This window comes from Salmo salar, chromosome ssa04 (genome assembly GCF_905237065.1).
Source record: "Salmo salar chromosome ssa04, Ssal_v3.1, whole genome shotgun sequence".
In the NCBI taxonomy this organism is placed as follows: domain Eukaryota; kingdom Metazoa; phylum Chordata; class Actinopteri; order Salmoniformes; family Salmonidae; genus Salmo; species Salmo salar.
In genome coordinates this window covers 41103591-41121639 of record NC_059445.1, presented here as the reverse complement: position 1 = coordinate 41121639, position 18049 = coordinate 41103591, and the positions used below count along the sequence as shown (strand labels likewise).

At 42.1% G+C, this 18049-nt stretch overlaps 2 protein-coding genes across 7 annotated transcripts; both read right to left on the bottom strand.

The window, feature by feature from the left end:
- Window positions 1-137: 137 nt before the first annotated feature.
- tm45b (Transmembrane protein 45B) lies at window positions 138-10323 on the bottom strand. Of its 4 annotated transcripts, XM_045716208.1 has the most exons (8): window positions 10149-10278; window positions 7980-8078; window positions 6117-6212; window positions 2526-2728; window positions 2183-2395; window positions 1812-1996; window positions 1568-1710; window positions 138-1404 (listed from the first exon to the last, which is right to left on the bottom strand). In XM_045716208.1, exons 4-8 carry the CDS (start codon window positions 2713-2715, stop codon window positions 1302-1304), a joined length of 834 nt encoding a protein of 277 aa, XP_045572164.1. In that variant the 5' UTR covers window positions 2716-2728; window positions 6117-6212; window positions 7980-8078; window positions 10149-10278; the 3' UTR covers window positions 138-1301.
- A 473-nt stretch (window positions 10324-10796) lies between these two features.
- gbg8 (Guanine nucleotide-binding protein GI/GS/GO subunit gamma-8) lies at window positions 10797-14128 on the bottom strand. Of its 3 annotated transcripts, none has more exons than XM_045716221.1 (3): window positions 13942-14128; window positions 11351-11498; window positions 10797-11162 (listed from the first exon to the last, which is right to left on the bottom strand). In XM_045716221.1, exons 2-3 carry the CDS (start codon window positions 11432-11434, stop codon window positions 11034-11036), a joined length of 213 nt encoding a protein of 70 aa, XP_045572177.1. In that variant the 5' UTR covers window positions 11435-11498; window positions 13942-14128; the 3' UTR covers window positions 10797-11033.
- Window positions 14129-18049: the final 3921 nt, after the last annotated feature.

Below are 18049 nucleotides of genomic sequence, written 5' to 3'. Positions count from 1 at the left end.
TAATCGCTCCATAATCTTGTCTCATTTGTTTGTGTTAAATGTTGATGAATCTGGTAGTAATAAAGTATTTTTTTATGTGGTCTTGTAAGTATTTTGTACCTTAAATAAATAATTATTTTAAAAAAATTACTACACAATGAATGAAACAACATTTATTGGAAATATATTATCTCTGACAATCATTAGACATTCTGTTTTCCGGAGGGAAAGAAGCATGTTGCTCTGTAGCAGGGATCTCCAACCTTGTTCCTGGAGAGCTACTGTCCTGTAAATTCTCTCCAACCCTAACCTAGCATACCTGGTTTTAATATTTAGCTGGTTGATCAACTGAATTAGGCTAGTTACAACTTGGACTGGTGCGAAAGCTACAGGACGGTAGCTCTCCATTCTGTATAGCCATAGGCGGGACGAGTATGCAAATGTTTCAACTGTCTTAATAAGAGGAGAGGAAACCCTGGCAGGTAACGTTGTCGATGTCGGGTTATAATGTCGGGTGTATTCATTAGTCAGATTGTGTTTTCAAAATGTTTGGTCTGCTGCAAAATGTTTCAGCAACAGAAACCGTCTACTCCAAACTGAGAACGTTTCCATTGCAATACAATATGTTTATATTGGACAAATTCAGGTAGGTCCTATCCCCGTTTCGTTCTGTTTGGTTTTTAAATTGTTTTCCATTGCACAACGTAATGAATACACAACGGGTGTTAATGTGTCACAACACAACAAGAAACGTTGAAATTCTCTCACCTCCAAGGAATACTTTTACATCTCACCTATTTCCCCCGGTCTCATAGCAACCTCAGTTTTGAAAATCAATTATTAGCTTTTATACTTTGAATTACATTACATTTGTCAGGGCTCAGTAAAGCATTTTATTTCAAATTAATTTGTCTTGAATCTGAACTCGACAAGGCATGTCATTATTTAATTGTTAAAATGACGCTCAAAATACACATACACAGTAGCACGGTTACAAACCTCGACTAACCGGTGCCCCCGCACATTGACTCTATACCAGTACCCCCCTGTATATAGTCTCGCTATTGTTATTTTACTGCTGCTCTTTAATTACTTGTTACTTTTATTTCTTATTCGTATTTTTTATTTTATTTTTTCCTTTAAACTGCATTGTTGGTTAAGGGCTCGTAAGCATTTCACTGTAAGGTCTACACCTGTTGTATTTGGCGCATGTAACTAATACAATTTGATTTGTAACGAGAAACCAACAAGAGAAACCACCAAATTTCAGACAAAACAATTGTGGAGAATCTACTACTGTAAACACTTCATGATGTGTCTTTCTACTCTTCATCTGACTCCTGTAGCAGGGCCTTCTGGGAGCTAGATGTCTTTCTCATCATGATCTCTATGTCACTTCCTCTTCCCGAACATCTTTGTACACAGCTGTTAGGACCAGAGAAGAAGAAGACATGGATTAGAGTTGGCTCATACAGGCAGTGAATTTACCCAAGCTATGTCAATGTAATGAGTTTATTTGATGATGTTAAACTGACCTATTAAAGATGCGATATGACAAAGATATATTGATAAAAAGGAAGATGCTCACCACCAGCCGATGCAGTAGTTGATGGCAACGATCAGCAGGGCCACAGCTAGATGCCAGCAGAAGCACATGGTGATGAACATGGTGTTATCGTGTGCCTGCAGATCCCACTGTGCTCCGTTTAATGGGTACAGCACGAATCCAATCTGAAAGAGTACCCACTTTGCTCAGTTCCTCTGTGGGAGCGTGATGCGATTGACTCGTTTGAAAATGACAGTGGTTCATTTGGTGGTGGTTACTGTTTTACCTGAAAGAACCAGGAGCCTTGCAGGATGGTCATGCTGGTCCTGAGCAGTTCCAGTACGACGTTATCTCGCATGAACACCTCCAACAGGGTGATGGCCGCCCCACCAAACACCGGCATAAACAGCATGGAGTGGATGTGGGTATCCAGAGGAGGACGCATGTGCACATGGAAGTAAAACAGGAACCCTGGAGGGGAATGGAACATCCTGGAATATTGATACAATATGCAGATAACATCTAATCTGTCTACCGGTCAAAGAGCAAATAAAAACGGACAATTATACTGATGGTAGGAATACCTGCTAATTAATATCTGCCTCTAGTCTGGTAAGGGATATGTAACAAATAACATTCAAACTTTTGATACTGTACCTTCAATAAAAAAAGCCAGGGAGAGAGCAAGGCGGTCAAGACCAAGTGGGACTGGAAGCGATGACATAGTGAGGACTTTAACAACTCCAGCGATACTGAAGAAGAGGTACATAGTGCTGTGCTGCCAGTTCATCAGCTTCACCCAGGACTGGGTCTCTCTGTTGTAAAGGTGGGCATGGGGCCCATCAGGCACAAACTGCTCTGCCATGATGCCTACAGAGTGACAGGACAACATCAGGGTCAAACATCAAGCCTCTGGCAGATCATTCAGAGGTTGAGAGACTCAATAGTGTAAGATCTTAAAGAGAGAGCAGTCCAAATAAGTGCACCAGGGAAGACTCACCCACAAAGGCAAAGAAAGTCATGAGTGCCCCCTCGATTAAGTCTATTCTGTTAAAGAACAGGGGCAGTTTTTGTCTTCCTTTAGGCTGATGCCTCCTCCAACAGTGTCGGAGAGGGTAAATCACTGACCAACACAGGCCTAACAGCAGAAAGCAGCTGCCAGGAAGGGCATGTCCCTTGAAGTTGGCCATCCTCCAGTCAACCCTGACAAATGAGGAATGTGAATTATGCATTAAATGTGAAATAAATTATAGGAAAATTGTTTTGTGCTAAAATTAAGTACCATGGCAAATAATTGTTTGAGCAACTTAATATTTTCACAAAACTTTAATAAAAATGTGCAAAAAGGCGTGTGTGAACTAAACAATGTGTCGGGGTAGGTTCCTTGTCAATCATTGGCTTATTGGTGCAATCAGCAATCAGACAATATCTTCTTTAAGTAAACCAATCAAACCTTTATTAATGCAATTGCAGACAGAAGTTGACAACGGAAACACAGCACGCATGTTTCAGAGTAAGTTCTGCACCCCACCTAAGGGTGCAGCTGATTTTATACACTCCCTAGTGGTATGATCACCTACGTCAATGTATGTGTTTATCAATAAACTGAGGTTACCTTATAAGGCAACCTAGTACAGTAGCTTCTCAGAATTTATTAGCATTGTCCAATGTCACACAAGATCAAAAATGTCAAAACCAGACAGTGATTACTTCTCTTTATCTAGTGTCGGTCTGACTTAGACCTGCAAGCACACTCTCACAACAGCCAGGGCTTAACCACAAATACTAATATAGATAGCTTGTGCAACGTATTGCGGCAGAGATTTTAGACACATAGCAACAGTATCTATTATAAGGCCTGCAGCAAAACATATGAATCTTAAGGTCCCCTTAATCAAAAATGGGTAGGGTCTTTGGGACCCACCCCGTACATTCCCCCCTCTGAGACAGGTTCAATCATAATATTCTCCTCTGAAATAAAAAGAATTGGCAAATCCCCAGGATCCATTTGATCCCAGGGATGGCCTGCTAAAGGGAGAAACAACTCCTGAGTTACCTGGAATGCTGGTGGGGTGGGGTGAGTCTGTCTATATTCCCATTCCTCCTGAGTCCTGGGAAGAACCTCACGAGATGGATAGACAATGGGATTAAGAGAAACCAGAAATGCACCGGTCTCACCTTCAGCACGATTTGTATCAGCTTCCACCAACACCATCACTCCAGCATGTTCAAGAGCAGTTTCAGTCATTTTCTTACAAATACAAACAGTAGCCAAAATCACCAAACCTCCTACAACCCTCTAACCCCAGCTGTGCACTGGACACCATATGTGAACTGATTCCCCCATCTATCCTCAGAGCTCGTGCTGCTAGGTGACCTAAACTGGGACATGCTTAACACCCCGGCCATCCTACAATCTAAGCTTGATGCCCTCAATCTCTCACAAATTATCAATAAACCCACCAGGTACAACCCCAAATCCGTAAACACGGGCACCCTCATAGATATCATCCTAACCAACTTGCCCTCCAAATATACCTCTACTGTTTTCAATCAGGATCTCAGCGATCACTGCCTCATTGCCTGCATCCGTAACGGGTCTGCGGTCAAACGACCACCCCTCATCACTATCAAACACTCCCTAAAACACTTCAGCGAGCAGGCCTTCCTAATCGACCTGGCCCAGGGATCCTGGAAGGATATTGACCTCATCCTGTCAGTAGAGGATGCCTGGTCATTCTTTAAAAGTGCCTTCCTCACCATCTTAAATAAGCATGCCCCTTTCAAAAAATGTAGAACTAGGAACAGATATAGCCCTTGGTTCTCTCCAGACCTGACTGCCCTTGACCAGCACGGAAACATCCTGTGGTGTTCTGCATTAGCATCGAATAGCCCCCGTGATATGCAACTTTTCAGGGAAGTCAGGAACAAATATACACAGGCAGTTAGGAAAGCTAAGGCTAGCTTTTTCAAGCAGAAATTTGCATCCTGTAGCACAAACTCAAAAAAGTTCTGGGACACTGTAAAGTCCATGGAGAATAAGAGCACCTCCTCCCAGCGCCCACTGCACTGAGGCTAGGAAACACTGTCACCACCAATAAATCCACTATAATTGAGAATATCAATAAGCATTTTTCTACGGCTGGCCATGCTTTCCACCTGGCTACCCCTACCCCGGTCAACAGCCCTGCACTCCCCACAGCAACTCGCCCAAGCATCCCCCATTTCTCCTTCACCCAAATCCAGATAGCTGATGTTCTTAAAGAACTGCAAAACCTGGAACCCTACAAATCAGCCGGGCTAGACAATCTGGACCCTCTCTTCTTAAAATGATCTGCCGAAATTGTTGCAACCCCTATTACTAGCCTGTTCAACCTCTCTTTCGTATTGTCTGAGATTCCCAAAGATTGGAAAGCTGCCACGGTCATCCCCCTCTTCAAAGGGGGAGACACTCTAGACCCAAATTGCTACAGACCTATATCTATCCTACCCTGCCTTTCTAAGGTTTTCGAAAGCCAAGTCAACAAACAGATTACCGACCATTTCGAATCCCACCGTACCTTCTCCGCTGTGCAATCTGGTTTCAGAGCTGGTCATAGGTGCACCTCAGCCACGCTCAAGGTCCTAAACGATATCATAACCGCCATCGATAAGAGACATTACTGTGCAGCCGTATTCATCGACCTGGCCAAGGCTTTCGACTTTGTCAATCACCACATTCTTATTGGCAGACTCAACAGCCTTGGTTTCTCAAATGATTGCCTCGCCTGGTTCACCAACTACTTCTCTGATAGAGTTCAGTGTGTCAAATCGGAGGGCCTATTGTCCGGACCTCTTGCAGTCTCTATGGGGGTGCCACAGGGTTCAATTCTCGGGCCGACTCTCTTCTCTGTATACATCAATGATGTCGCTCTCGCTGCTGGTGATTCTCTGATCCACCTCTACGCAGACGACACCATTCTGTATACTTTTGGTCCTTCTTTGGACACTGTGTTAACTAACCTCCAGACGAGCTTCAATGCCATACAACTCTCCTTCCGTGGCCTCCGACTGTTCTTAAATGCAAGTAAAACTAAATGCATGCTCTTCAACCGATCACTGCCCGCACCTGACCGCCCGCCCGTCCAGCATCTCTACTCTGGACGCTTCTGACTTAGAATATGTGGACAACTACAAATACCTAGGTGTCTGGCTAGACTGTAAACTCTCCTTCCAGACTCACATTAAGCATCTCCAATCCAAAATTAAATCTAGAATCGGCTTCCTATTTCACAACAAAGCATCCTTCACTCATGCTGCCAAACATACCCTCGTAAAACTGACCATCCTACCGATCCTCGACTTCGACGATGTCATCTATAAAATAGCCTCCAACACTCTACTCAACAAATTGGATGCAGTCTATCACAGTGCCATCCGTTTTGTCACCAAAGCCCCATATATTACCCACCACTGCGACCTGTACGCTCTCGTTGGCTGGCCATCGCTTCATACTCGTCGCCAAACCCACTGGGCTCCAGGTCATCTACAAGTCTCTGCTAGGTAAAGCCCTGCCTTATCTCAGCTCACTGGTCACCATAGCAGCACCCACCTGTAGCACGCGCTCCAGCAGGTATATCTCACTGGTCACCCCCAAAGCCAATTCCTGCTTTGGCCGCCTTTCCTTCCAGTTCTCTGCTGCCAATGACTGGAACGAAATGCAAAAATCACTGAAGCTGGAGACCCATATCTCCCTCACTAGCTTTAAGCACCAGCTGTCTGAGCAGCTCACAGATCACTGCACCTGTACATAGCTCATCTTTAAATAGCCCATCCAACTACCTCATCCCCATACTGTGTTTATTTATCTTGCTCCTTTGCACCCCAGTATCTCTACTTGCACATTCATCTTCTGCACATGTACCATTCCAGTGTTTAATTGCTATATTGTAATTACTTCGCCACCATGGCCTATTTATTGCCTTTACCTCCCTTATCTTACCTCATTTGCACTCACTGTATATCGATTTTTCTTTTTTCTACTGTATTATTGACTGTATGTTTGTTTTATTCCATGTGTAACTCTGTGTTGTTGTATGTGTAGAACTGCTGTGCTTTATCTTGGCCAGGTCGCAGTTGTAAATGAGAACTTGTTCTCAACTAGCCTACCTGGTTAAATAAAGGTAAATTGTTTTCCAATTTTTATAGGGTCATCCTACAGTGGGTGTAATATGTATGAATATGCCTATACAAATTCTTCTCTATCTCCTTTCAGTGTGTGTTAAACAACGGTGGGTGACACTGTAATCCTAATTCTACTCTCACTTAATCCAGGCTATAGTAAACGGTTCTACTAAACTCAAATATATTTCACACGTGGGACGCACAGAGACAACCGCATGATAGACTTCAATTCCTAATATTATATCTTAAGGGTGTAGAGTAACAGTAATATTATATTCACCAGTGCCCCTGGTGAAAGCGTCACAAAGTAATCTTCTATGAAAATCTCTACAGAACACAACTTCCTTGTAGTAATTGTACTGGTATACTAAGGGTTGTTCATTTCCTATACTGTCCAATGGTAGGAAAGTGCCACTAACAAATATGTTCAACCTTTTATTCAAATAAGTTCTGTCCTACTCCTAACTTTTTATTCCACCATTGGGCCATTACCCAATAAAACCACCATAATCTGCAAGAACAAACAAACAAATAAAACACAACACAATATTCATAAACAATCCAACTCATTATTTAGGTAATTGACGCTGAATTACCTCTACAAAATCATCCTACCACTCTGGAGTACTACATTTATTCATCAATCATTCATTCCAGGCCTCCCGGGTGGCGCAGTGGTCTAAGGCACTGCATCGCTGTACCACCAGAGATTCTGGGTCGAGCCCAGGCTCTGTTGCAGCCGGCCGCGACCGGGAGGCCAATGGGGCGGCGCACAATTGGCCCAGCGTCGTCCGGGTTAGGGAGGGTTTGGCCGGCAGGGATATCCTTGTCTCATCGCGCACTAGTGACTCCTGTGGTGGGCTGGGCGCAGTGCACACTGATCAGGTCACCAGGTGTATGGTGTTTCCTCCGACACATTGGTGCGGCTGGTTTCCGGGTTGGATGGGCATTGGTGTCAAGAAGCAGTGTGGCTTGGTTGGGTTGTGTTTCGGAGGATGCATGGCTCTTGACCTTCACCTCTCCCGAGTCTGTACGGGAGTTGCAGTGATGAGACAAGACTGTAACTACCAATTGAATACCATGAAATTGAGGAGAAAAAAAGGGTAAAAAAAAAAAACATTCATATATTGACATCATGCATTTCACCAATAGCCAGTTATGTAATATCTCCAATCTAGAATTCGACTATGTCATATTCAAAGTTTATGTAAATATTTGGGTTGAGTGAGGTGCCACTTACTTGGTGAATGCCAATTAATTACAGACTTAGATTAAACAGGTGTCTGCTTACCTTGTTTGATTTGGAGCTCTGGCACACTGGTGTGGAATCTCCTCCAACCGGACTTGACACTCACTCCTGGTAGGTTCCTTATTCCTTGTCAATCACTGGCTTATTGGTGAAATCAGCAATCAGACAATATCTTCTTTAAGTAAATCAATTAATGCAATTGCAGACAGAAGTTGACAACGGAAACACAGCACGCATGTTTCAGAGTAAGTTCTGCACCCCACCTAAGGGTGCAGCTGATTTTATACACTCCCTAGTGGTATGATCACCTACGTCAATGTATGTGTTTATCAATAAACTGAGGTTACCTTATAAGGAAACCTAGTACAGTAGCTTCTCAGAATTTATTAGCATTGTCCAATGTCACACAAGATCACAAAATGTCAAAACCAGACAGTGGTTACTTCTCTTTATCTAGTTTCGGTTTGACTCAGACCTAGCCTGCAAGCACACTCTCACAACAGCCAGGGCTTAACCACAAATACTAATATAGATAGCTTGTGCAAAGTATAGTGGCAGAGTTTTTAGACACATAGTAACAGTATCTATTATAAGGCCTGCAGCAAAACATATGAATCTTAAGGTCCCCTTAATCAAAAATGGGTAGGGTCTTTGGGACCCACTCCCTACAAATGGAAATGGGAGTTATTTTAAAATAGGCCTATTCAGTCATTAGTAATCCAGATTGTAGTATTTGTTCATCTTGTGAGGTCAATTTAGAACAGGCATTGTGTACAGGTAATTCCTCCCATGCATCCAGAACAGGGCTGGATTACCGCATTTGGGGCCCTGGGGCAAATTTCCTGCAAATATACACATTTTGTCATTGCTTATGACGTGTTCAAGACGAATAGTTTGAGAAATGGGATCTATCTCCTGGAGGGCCGGATGATCAAAAGGGCACGCAGGGCACATGCCCTTTTTTTAGAGGGGGTTGTGGGTCCCCTGGAGGTCGTGGGCCCCAGGGCACTTGCTCTGCATGTCCTTTCGGTAATCCGACCCTCCACAAGATAGATACCAGTTCAAACCATTTGTCTTGTAAATAGAAAATGCCTATTAATTTGTGCAGTCCCAAAGGAGAGAAGGGTAGAAAGAAACTTGAGATGGATAGTAAAGGATAACAAGGCAAGACAATTCTGTAGTTTGCACACCAGTTTGTTGTTTCCAGCCATGTCAGATAATTGATGTTAAAATATGTCATAAAATATTTTGTTTGTGAGATATTGACAGCAAATCTATAAAAAGGCACCTGGTATTATTGTGAATGTACCTTACTAAAAATGGTGTGTTGACTATGTAGGCTACACTTTGCTATGTTGTCTTTACTTGAAAAACAAGAGTTTGAAAACTGGCTGTGTGAGTGATGTAGGTGATATCATTGTCCTTTAAGTCATGCTTGCAGTGAATATTGGTTTGTTATTTGTTTATTAGACTTTACACTAGGCTAAAGTGCCATCCTTTTTATTTGTTGGTTGTTACGTTCGCTGTAATGTAATGTATTGTATACCTTTGGTTGGTTAAAGCTTACTGTTGTTTCGACAGAGGACATATGAATAAGGTGTGTGTGTGTTGACTCCAGGATCTTAAGCACAACAAATTTGTAACATATAGTACAAATTGGATTCATAACATATCATATGAATTGCAAAAAATATTTATAATAATAATAATAATAATTTGCCGGCCGTGACATATTTTACGAAATGGATGACGTAATAGACAATTTGATGAAGTAGTACACAAAAAACGGGGCCCACTTTTGGCTCGTGAACGCCACTTTCAAAACTACTGGCCGAAATAATCAAATGTTTGGGAGTGGATATTTAACATAGAAGAGGAGTGGTAGGTATTTCTACCTGGATTACTATTTGTCAGAAAAGGTTTTCTCGACTGGTCGCCTCGCATTCGACATTGCGTAGAATATAGTCTTATTTTCTGTCAATTTGTATTTTCTCATTAAAATGATAAACTAGGAAACATTGATTTTAAGTTTGAATGGAGCAATTTCTCCTCTTCTGTTCAGTCCTATAAATGTAGCCTTCAGACTTGTTGACATTTGGCCCATTGTCGGGTTAACGCCATAGACTTTGGACCCTCACTCATCAATCATGAGAGAACAATGTTTTTACACAACAACCACAAAAACACAGAGACAATTTTAAATGTTCATACCTTGTTCGTTGTCACGGCGCAGTTGGCCGACCTCTCCCTCCCAAATCAGTGAATCCTGTTAGTTGAGATGAATATTGAACTAACAGGGGGTCTAGTACCTGTGTCCACACACACCTGCTCATCTACCTGTAGTGTAAGCATCACGTGACAACGCCCTTGCTTGCTTTGCATGACTTGACTGCGACCAAGGAGCACAGCACCCAGGGTACTATCTACAAATGGATAACACATGATACGCTTATGTTGACTATCTGTTCATTTAATTAATATATTTTTCTTTGATCATTGTAATGCGTCAATGGAATGATGTGAGGCACCTGCAGTGTAGGCCTACTTCAATAATACAATACTAGTTTTATATGCAAACAGTTTGATCCTCAATATAATATAGCTATTTTGTGTTAAAGTTGTCAATTTCAAAATAACCAAAATTGGGCTATTATTGGCACTACTGGTGTTTAACCCCTGAAAAGGTTCACATCACTCTTAGATGTTAGACATTTTACAGAAAAGTATTGCTGAGGTTTCTAGAAAGATTTAGGTGCAATTTAAGTTAATGTGTAATCTCTAATTGTCAGGGCAGTGTGCTGAAAGGGAGAGGTTAGTATGTAGGCTAGGCTTGTAGGCCTCGAATGAACTTTGCTCCCATCGTAAAGAAGGTTTTATTTCAGTCAATCTGATCAATCCAGATAAATAATTCAAGCACTTACATATACAGCTTTTTAAATACAAAATCATCACACTGATTAGGCCTACCAAAACCAAAATATTCAAGGGTTCTTCAAATGTGTTAGCATTATTTGTCCTGAGAACTGTCAATGAATTATTGCTAATAGTGACACAAAATTTAGGATTATTGTATTTAATAACGTGAATTTGTGGGGATTAGAGTATTGCACAGAATAATTTCTTCTCCCGAAAAGGGTTCTCAGAGGATGACACTGGTACCACCAGAGGGTCCTCCTTGGCATGAGCCTCACAGAAGGCCATCAGATCAGCTGCTGCTTTGGACACCTGCACATAGAGCACATGATTATTAACAAGGACAAAGCTATCAGATTGGAGAGTGGGAGCCAATGTGCTCGATTTACAATGTAAATTGATAATGGACAGCTTTTTTGTTACATAAAGAGATCAAAAATAAAACAAAAAAGGATATTGTGCCTAATAACCATTGTGCCTAATAACCATTCCTTGCTCACCATCATTCTTTCGATGTTGACTTCCAGTTTCAGCTGTTCCACTGTCTTGCGGGTATCTGCAATCTTAGCCATGTTATTGGACATCCTGCTTCCTCTCACTGTACCTCAGCCTGGTCCAACAGTTTGTAGATCATGTATTATGTTAATGCTTTTAAGAAGAATGATCAGAGTTACATTTTAATCAGTTATACAGGTAGTGCATATACCATGCATCAGACATAAATGCCAAAGCATGAGATGGAACCATGCCAGTGTATAATGGTTTCATTTGCTTGTTATTGCTGCTGCCTGGGTCTCAGCTGGAAGTGCCACAGTGAGGGCCTCAGAGGGAAGAGGTGCAGGGAGAGGCATGCATAGGCAGCAGCATTATGATTCCCTGATAAAATAAAGGTGGAATAAAATAAACAAATAAATTACCCAGGGGGTTTCTGCTAGCACATCACCTGTTTCCCTGTTTCCCTGTTGCTGTATCTGTAAATGAAATGTGCTGAACACTCATTATTACCTTGTCATGATGGTCTTACTGTATTTGTGATGATTGAAATTAGTAGCATTAGTTATCTTACAAATTGCATGTGAATAAAGCAAATAACAGAGGAAATCCCACAATCACCTCTCTCATCCCTCCATACCCAATTATGTAGCTGGTCATCATGCGGCACAGTGTGGCTCTTAATGACAGTTGCCCACTCGGCCCCTTCAGAGGGCAGTTTCTTTTCTCAGCCTTTAATTTGTCCCCAATTTCATAGTCAACTGAATTAATTGATGATGAAAACTAGCTTTGTTTTTTACATGAACATTTACATAACATGTAGGCCTACTACACTTTAATGGACTGTACAACAACACATATCTCAAAATGTATAGTTTGTTGTCTACATCAGAACACAGCCAAATATACACTGAACAAAAACCTACAGTGCCTTCGGAAAGTATTCAGTATTTCAGTTTTATAATTGTAATACATTTGCAAAAATGTCTTAAAACCTGTTTTTGCTTTGTCATAATGGGGTATTTTGTGTAGACTGATAAGAAAAACAATTATTTAATCCATTTTAAAATAAGGCTGTAATGTAACAAAATGTGGAAAAAGTCAAGGGGTCTGAATACTTTCCGAATGCGCTGTAAACGCAACACGCAACAACATTTCTAAGATTTTACTGAGTTACAGTCCACATAAGGAAATCAATCAATTGAAATAAATAAATTAGGCTCTGATCTAGGGATTTCCAATGACTGGGAATACAGATATGGAACTGTTGGTCACAGATACCTTAAAAAAAGGTAAGAGCGTGGATCAGAAAACCAGTCAGTATTGTGTGACCACCATTTGTCTCATGCAGCTTGACACATCTCCTTCACATAGAGATGATCAGGTTGTTGATTGTGGCCTGTGGAATGTTGTCCCACTCTTCAATTGCTGTGTGAAGTTGCTGGATATTGGCGGGAAATGGAACAAGCTGTCGTACAGGTTGATCCAGAGCATCCCAAACATGCTCAATGGGTGACATGTCTGGTAATTATGCAGGCTATGGAAGAACTGGGACATTTTCAGCTTCCAGGAATTGTGTACAGATCCTTGCCATATGGGGCTGGGCATTATCATGCTGAAACATGAGGTGATGGCATCGGATGAATGGAACAACAATGGGCCTCAGGATCTCATCACGTTATCTCTGTGCGTTCAAACTGCTATCGATAAAATGCAATTGTGTTCATTGTCCATAGCTTGGCCTGCCCATACAGTAACCCCACTGCCACCATGGGACACTCTGTTCACAATGTTGACATCAGAAAACCGCTTTTCCACGCAATGCCATACACACTGTTTGCCATCCGCCCAGTACATTTGAAACCGTGATTCATCCGTGAAGAGCATACTTCTCCAGCATGCCAGTGGCCATCGAAGGTGAGCATTTGCCCATTGAAGTTGGTTACAACACCGAACTGCAGTCGGTTCAAGTCCCTGGTGAGGACGACGAGCACCCAGATGAGCTTCCCTGAGACAGATTGTGCAGAAATGTGGAGGTCCTGGGCTGACGTGGTTACATGTGGTCTGCGTTTGTGAGGCCGGTTGGACGCACTGCCAAATTCTCTGAAACAACGTTGGAGATGACTTATGGTAGATAAATTAACATTCAATTCTCTACCAACAGTTCTGGTAGACATTCCTGCAGTCAGCATGCCAATTGCACGCTCCCTCAAAATTTGAGACATCTGTGGCATTGTGTTGTGTGACAAAAAGGCACATTTTAGAGTGGCCTTTTATTGTCCCCAGCACAAGGTGCACCTGTGTAATGATCATGCTGTTTAATCAGCTTCTTCATATGCCATTCCTGTCAGGTGGATGGATTATCTTGGCAAAGGAGAAATGCTCACTAATAGGGATGTAAACAAATGTGTGCCAAAAAATGTATGGAAAATGTCTGGGATCTTTTATTTCAGCTCATGACACATGGGACCAACACTTTACATGTTGCATTTATATTTTTGTTCAGTGTATATCAATATTCTATTTACCAACAACATCAACTGTCACTATGGACCAGAACACAATCAATCTAATTTAAGGATTATAATTAGCCACTTACCGCAAAAACAAGACAGACAGGTTGGTAGGTCCAGGGCTGTCGAGTTGAGTTGGGATGGTTGAACAAGGCAATCTCTCTACAAACAAATGGAGAGTTCCAAATGGAGAGAGATTAGTGAGTATGATGGGGAGGAGGGCTTGAATAGGTTCCCTCCTCTCATACAGTAATTACCTCTCGTTCTTCCCCCATGTTGGGCTCAATGCAACGGTAGCAGACGACATAGGGTGTGACCTTCCTCTCTTGAAAGTGTCTATCATTTGCTTGTCATCAATCAGACTTGTCATTTGAGACGCGTGCAGTTTTGTTGTAAAAGGTTGTCATTTCTTCCTCTAATCATTTTTTACAGCAAATTTGGGTTATGCTTATTAGTTCTTATTATTTATTATAAACAGAAAATAATCTGTGTTGCTCTTACATTTTCTGTTTAAGACTGTATTTATTTTGTATTGTTGTATTACTGTACTACAGTTCTGTGGAAAAAGTCAGTGATTTGCATGTAACCAAGAGCCTTAGGCAGGAGAGGTGTCATGAGAGATAAGCCTAGTGGTTGTTTTCCACATACTACCCATAACAAATATTTACCTGAAAGATTACAAGGGGGAGGGTTCATACCACCGTTGTTGTGCTACACTGTGGCATACTTAAATACTCGTGTAGTACGGAGTGTTATAGTGTCTAATACCATATATTGTGTGGTTAGGGATCCTGATGGTCTAAAATAGAGTGTGATGTGGAGTCGCTGAAGGAGAAGTTAGTTAGCTTCCAGTCACTCTAAGTACTGTCTGGATTTTCAGTATCTCTAGCAGGGCTTGCAGGGTTGCCAGGCTACAGCAGGGACAACAGTGCCTGCCTCATAGTTTAATGCGAAGTGCCTCATTAGCAGGTGTTTCCCTGCATTGATTGGTTGTCTCACTGCAAGTAGAGGGCTTCCAACCAGCACAGCCAGGTAAAGTCCTTCAACACTTACCCTTTCTCTGCTGCAGGTTGATGTTAATTGTCATTAATCTTGCCCTGGAGGCAGAACTGAGCAGTTTCCACTAGATGGGCCAGCTGCAAAATCAAAATGGGCATTTCCTGAAAACAAAAAATGAGCTTTTTGGTCTTAAATTTAACCCATAACAGTCTAAGCTATTAGCTCATACAAACGCATTGAATAACAGATTCACTATATGGAACAACAGATAGTCCCCCAAAAAAATCTAAAGGAAGTTTGTTCTGAAGTGTCTGTCATATATCTGTGAGATATAAAAAAGGTTCATATAATCTCCATATATATTGTACTTCCATTCATTTTTTCAACTGGTACCTGGGGACCTTCAGACTAGACTTGTAAGGCCTGTGGGAGTCTTAGAACAAAGCAACATACATGTACATTACCGTTCAAAAGTTTGGGGTCACTTAGAAATGTCCTTGTTTTTGAAAGTAAAGCATATTTTTTGTCCATTAAAATAACATCAAATTGATCAGAAATACAGTGTAGACATTGTTAATGTTCTAAATGACTATTGTAGCTGGAAACGGCTGATTTTTTTATGGAATATCTACATAGGTGTACAGAGGCCCATTATCAGCAACCATCACTCCTGTGTTCCAATGGCTCGTTGTGTTAGCTAATCCAAGTTTATCATTTTCAAAGACTAATTGATCATTAGAAAACCCTTTTGCAATTATGTTAGCACTGCTGAAAACTGTTGTACTGATTAAAGAAGCAATAAAACTGGCCTTCTTTAGACTAGTTGAGTATCTGGAGGAGCATCAGCATTTGTGGGTTCGATTACAGGCTCAAAATGGCCAGAAACAAAGACCTTTCTTCTGAAACTCGTCAGTCTATTCTTGTTCTGAGAAATGAAGGCTATTCCTGTGAGAAATTGCCAAGAAACTGAAGATCTCGTACAACGCTGTGTACTACTCCCTTCACAGAACAGCGCAAACTTTCTCTAACCAGAATAGAAAGAGGAGTGGGAGGCCCCGATGCACAACTGAGCAAGAGGACAAGTACATTAGTGTCTAGTTTGAGAAACAGACGCCTCACAAGTCCTCAACTGGCAGCTTCATTAAATAGTACCCGCAAAACACCAGTCTCAACGTCAACAGTGAAAAGGCGACTCTGGGATGCTGGCATTCTAGGCAGTTGCAAAGAAAAAGCCATATCTCAGACTGGCCAATAAAAAGAAAAGATTAAGATGGGCAAAAGAGCACAGACACTGGACAGAGGAAGATTGGAAAAAAGTGTTATGGACAGACGAATCTAAGTTTGAGGTGTTTGGATCACAAAGAAGAATATTCGTGAGATGCAGAAAAATTTAAAGATTCTGGAGGAGTGCTCGATGCCATCTGTCAAGCATGGTGGAGGACATTTGATGGTCTAGGGGTGCTTTGGTGATGGTAAAGTGGGAGATTTGTACAGGGTAAAAGGGATCTTGAAGAAGGAAGGCTATCACTCCATTTTGCAATGCCATGCCAAGCCATACCCTGTGGATGGTGCTTAGTTGGAGCCAATTTCCTCCTACAACAGGACAATAACCCAAAGCACAGATCCAAACTATGCAATAACTATTTAGGGAAGAACCAGTCAGCTGGTATTCTGTCTATAATGGAGTGGCCAGCACAGTTCACGGATCGCAACCCTATTGATCTGTTGTGGGAGAAGCTTGGCTGTAAGAAGTGCCCATCAAGCCAATCCAACTTGTGGGAGGTGCTTCAGGAAGCATGGGGTGAAATCTCTTCAGATTACCTCAACAAATTGACAAGAATGCCAAAGGTCTGCAAGGCTGTAATTGCTGCAAATGGAGGATTCTTTGAAAAAAGCTAAGTTTGAAGGACACAATTATTATTTCAATTAAAAATCATTATTTATAACCTTGTCAATGTCTTGACTATATTTCCTATTCATTTTGCGACTCATTTCATGTATGTTTTCATGGAAAACAAGGACATTTCTCAGTGACCCAAACTTTTGAACAACTGTGTACGTGTTCGTGAGAGTCTCACCTTAGCATGGAGCCCAAACTGTTCAGACACCAGAGACGATTTTGTGAGAAGACCCATTTTCGGATGTCTCATGGTCTGACAAACTCTGCTCTAGCTCTGTCACCACAGATGTGGAAGTGCAAAATCGGCAGATGCGGTGAATTAAGACGCATCCAGTGCACAAATAAACTCAGCAAAAAAAGAAATGTCCCTTTTTCAGGACCCTGTCTTTCAAAGATAATTCGTAAAAATCCAAATAACTTCACATATTTTCATTGTAAAGGGTTTAAACACTGTTTCCCATGCTTGTTCAATGAACCATCAACAATTAATGAACATGCACCTGTGAAATGGTCGTTAAGACACTAACAGCTTACAGACGTTAGGCAATTAAGGTCACAGTTATGGAAACTTAGGACACTAAAGAGGCCTTTCTACTGACTCTGAAAAACACCCAAAGAAAGATGCCCTGGGTCCCAGCTCATTTGCGTGAACATGCCTTAGGCATGCTGCAAGGAGGCATGAGGACTGCAGATGTGGCCTAGGCAATAAATTGCAATGTCCGTACTGTGAGATGCCTAAGAGAGCACTACAGGGAGACAGGATGGACAGCTGATGGTCCTCTCAGTGGCAGACCACGTGTAACAACACCTGCACAGGATCGGTACATCCGAACATCACACCTGCGGGACAGGTACAGGATGGCAACAACAACTGCCCATGTTACACCAGGAACGCACAATCCTTGCATCAGTGCTCAGACTGTCCGCAATAGGCTGAGAGAGGCTGGACTGAGGGCTTGTAGGCCTGTTGTAAGGCAGGTCCTCACCAGACATCACCGGCAACAACGTCGCCTATGGGCACAAACCCACCGTCGCTGGACCAGACAGGACTGGCAAAAAGTGGTCTTCACTGACGAGTCGCAGTTTTGTCTCACCAGGGGTGATGGTCGGATTCGCTTTTATCGTCGAAGGAATGAGCGTTACTCCGAGGCCTGTACTCTGGAACGTGATCGACTTAGAGGTGGAGGGTCCGTCATGGTCTGGGGCGGTGTGTCACAGCATCATCGGACTGAGCTTGTTGTCATTGCAGGCAATCTCAATGCTGTGCGTTACAGGGAAGACATCCTCCTCCCTCA

What these genes read in the sequence shown, in the direction of transcription:
- tm45b (XM_014196131.2), bottom strand. Translation starts at nt 2,715, where the DNA reads ATGGCCAACTTCAAGGGACATGCCCTTCCTGGCAGCTGCTTTCTGCTG. An exon ending in GACTTTCTTTGCCTTTGTGG is followed by an intron (nt 2,396 to 2,525) that starts GTGAGTCTTCCC and finishes GTCACTCTGTAG; the next exon opens with GCATCATGGCAGAGCAGTTT. An exon ending in CCTGGCTTTTTTTATTGAAG is followed by an intron (nt 1,997 to 2,182) that starts GTACAGTATCAA and finishes ATTCCCCTCCAG; the next exon opens with GGTTCCTGTTTTACTTCCAT.
- gbg8 (XM_045716221.1), bottom strand. Translation starts at nt 11,434, where the DNA reads ATGTCCAATAACATGGCTAAGATTGCAGATACCCGCAAGACAGTGGAA. An exon ending in TCAACATCGAAAGAATGATG is followed by an intron (nt 11,163 to 11,350) that starts GTGAGCAAGGAA and finishes CTCTATGTGCAG; the next exon opens with GTGTCCAAAGCAGCAGCTGA.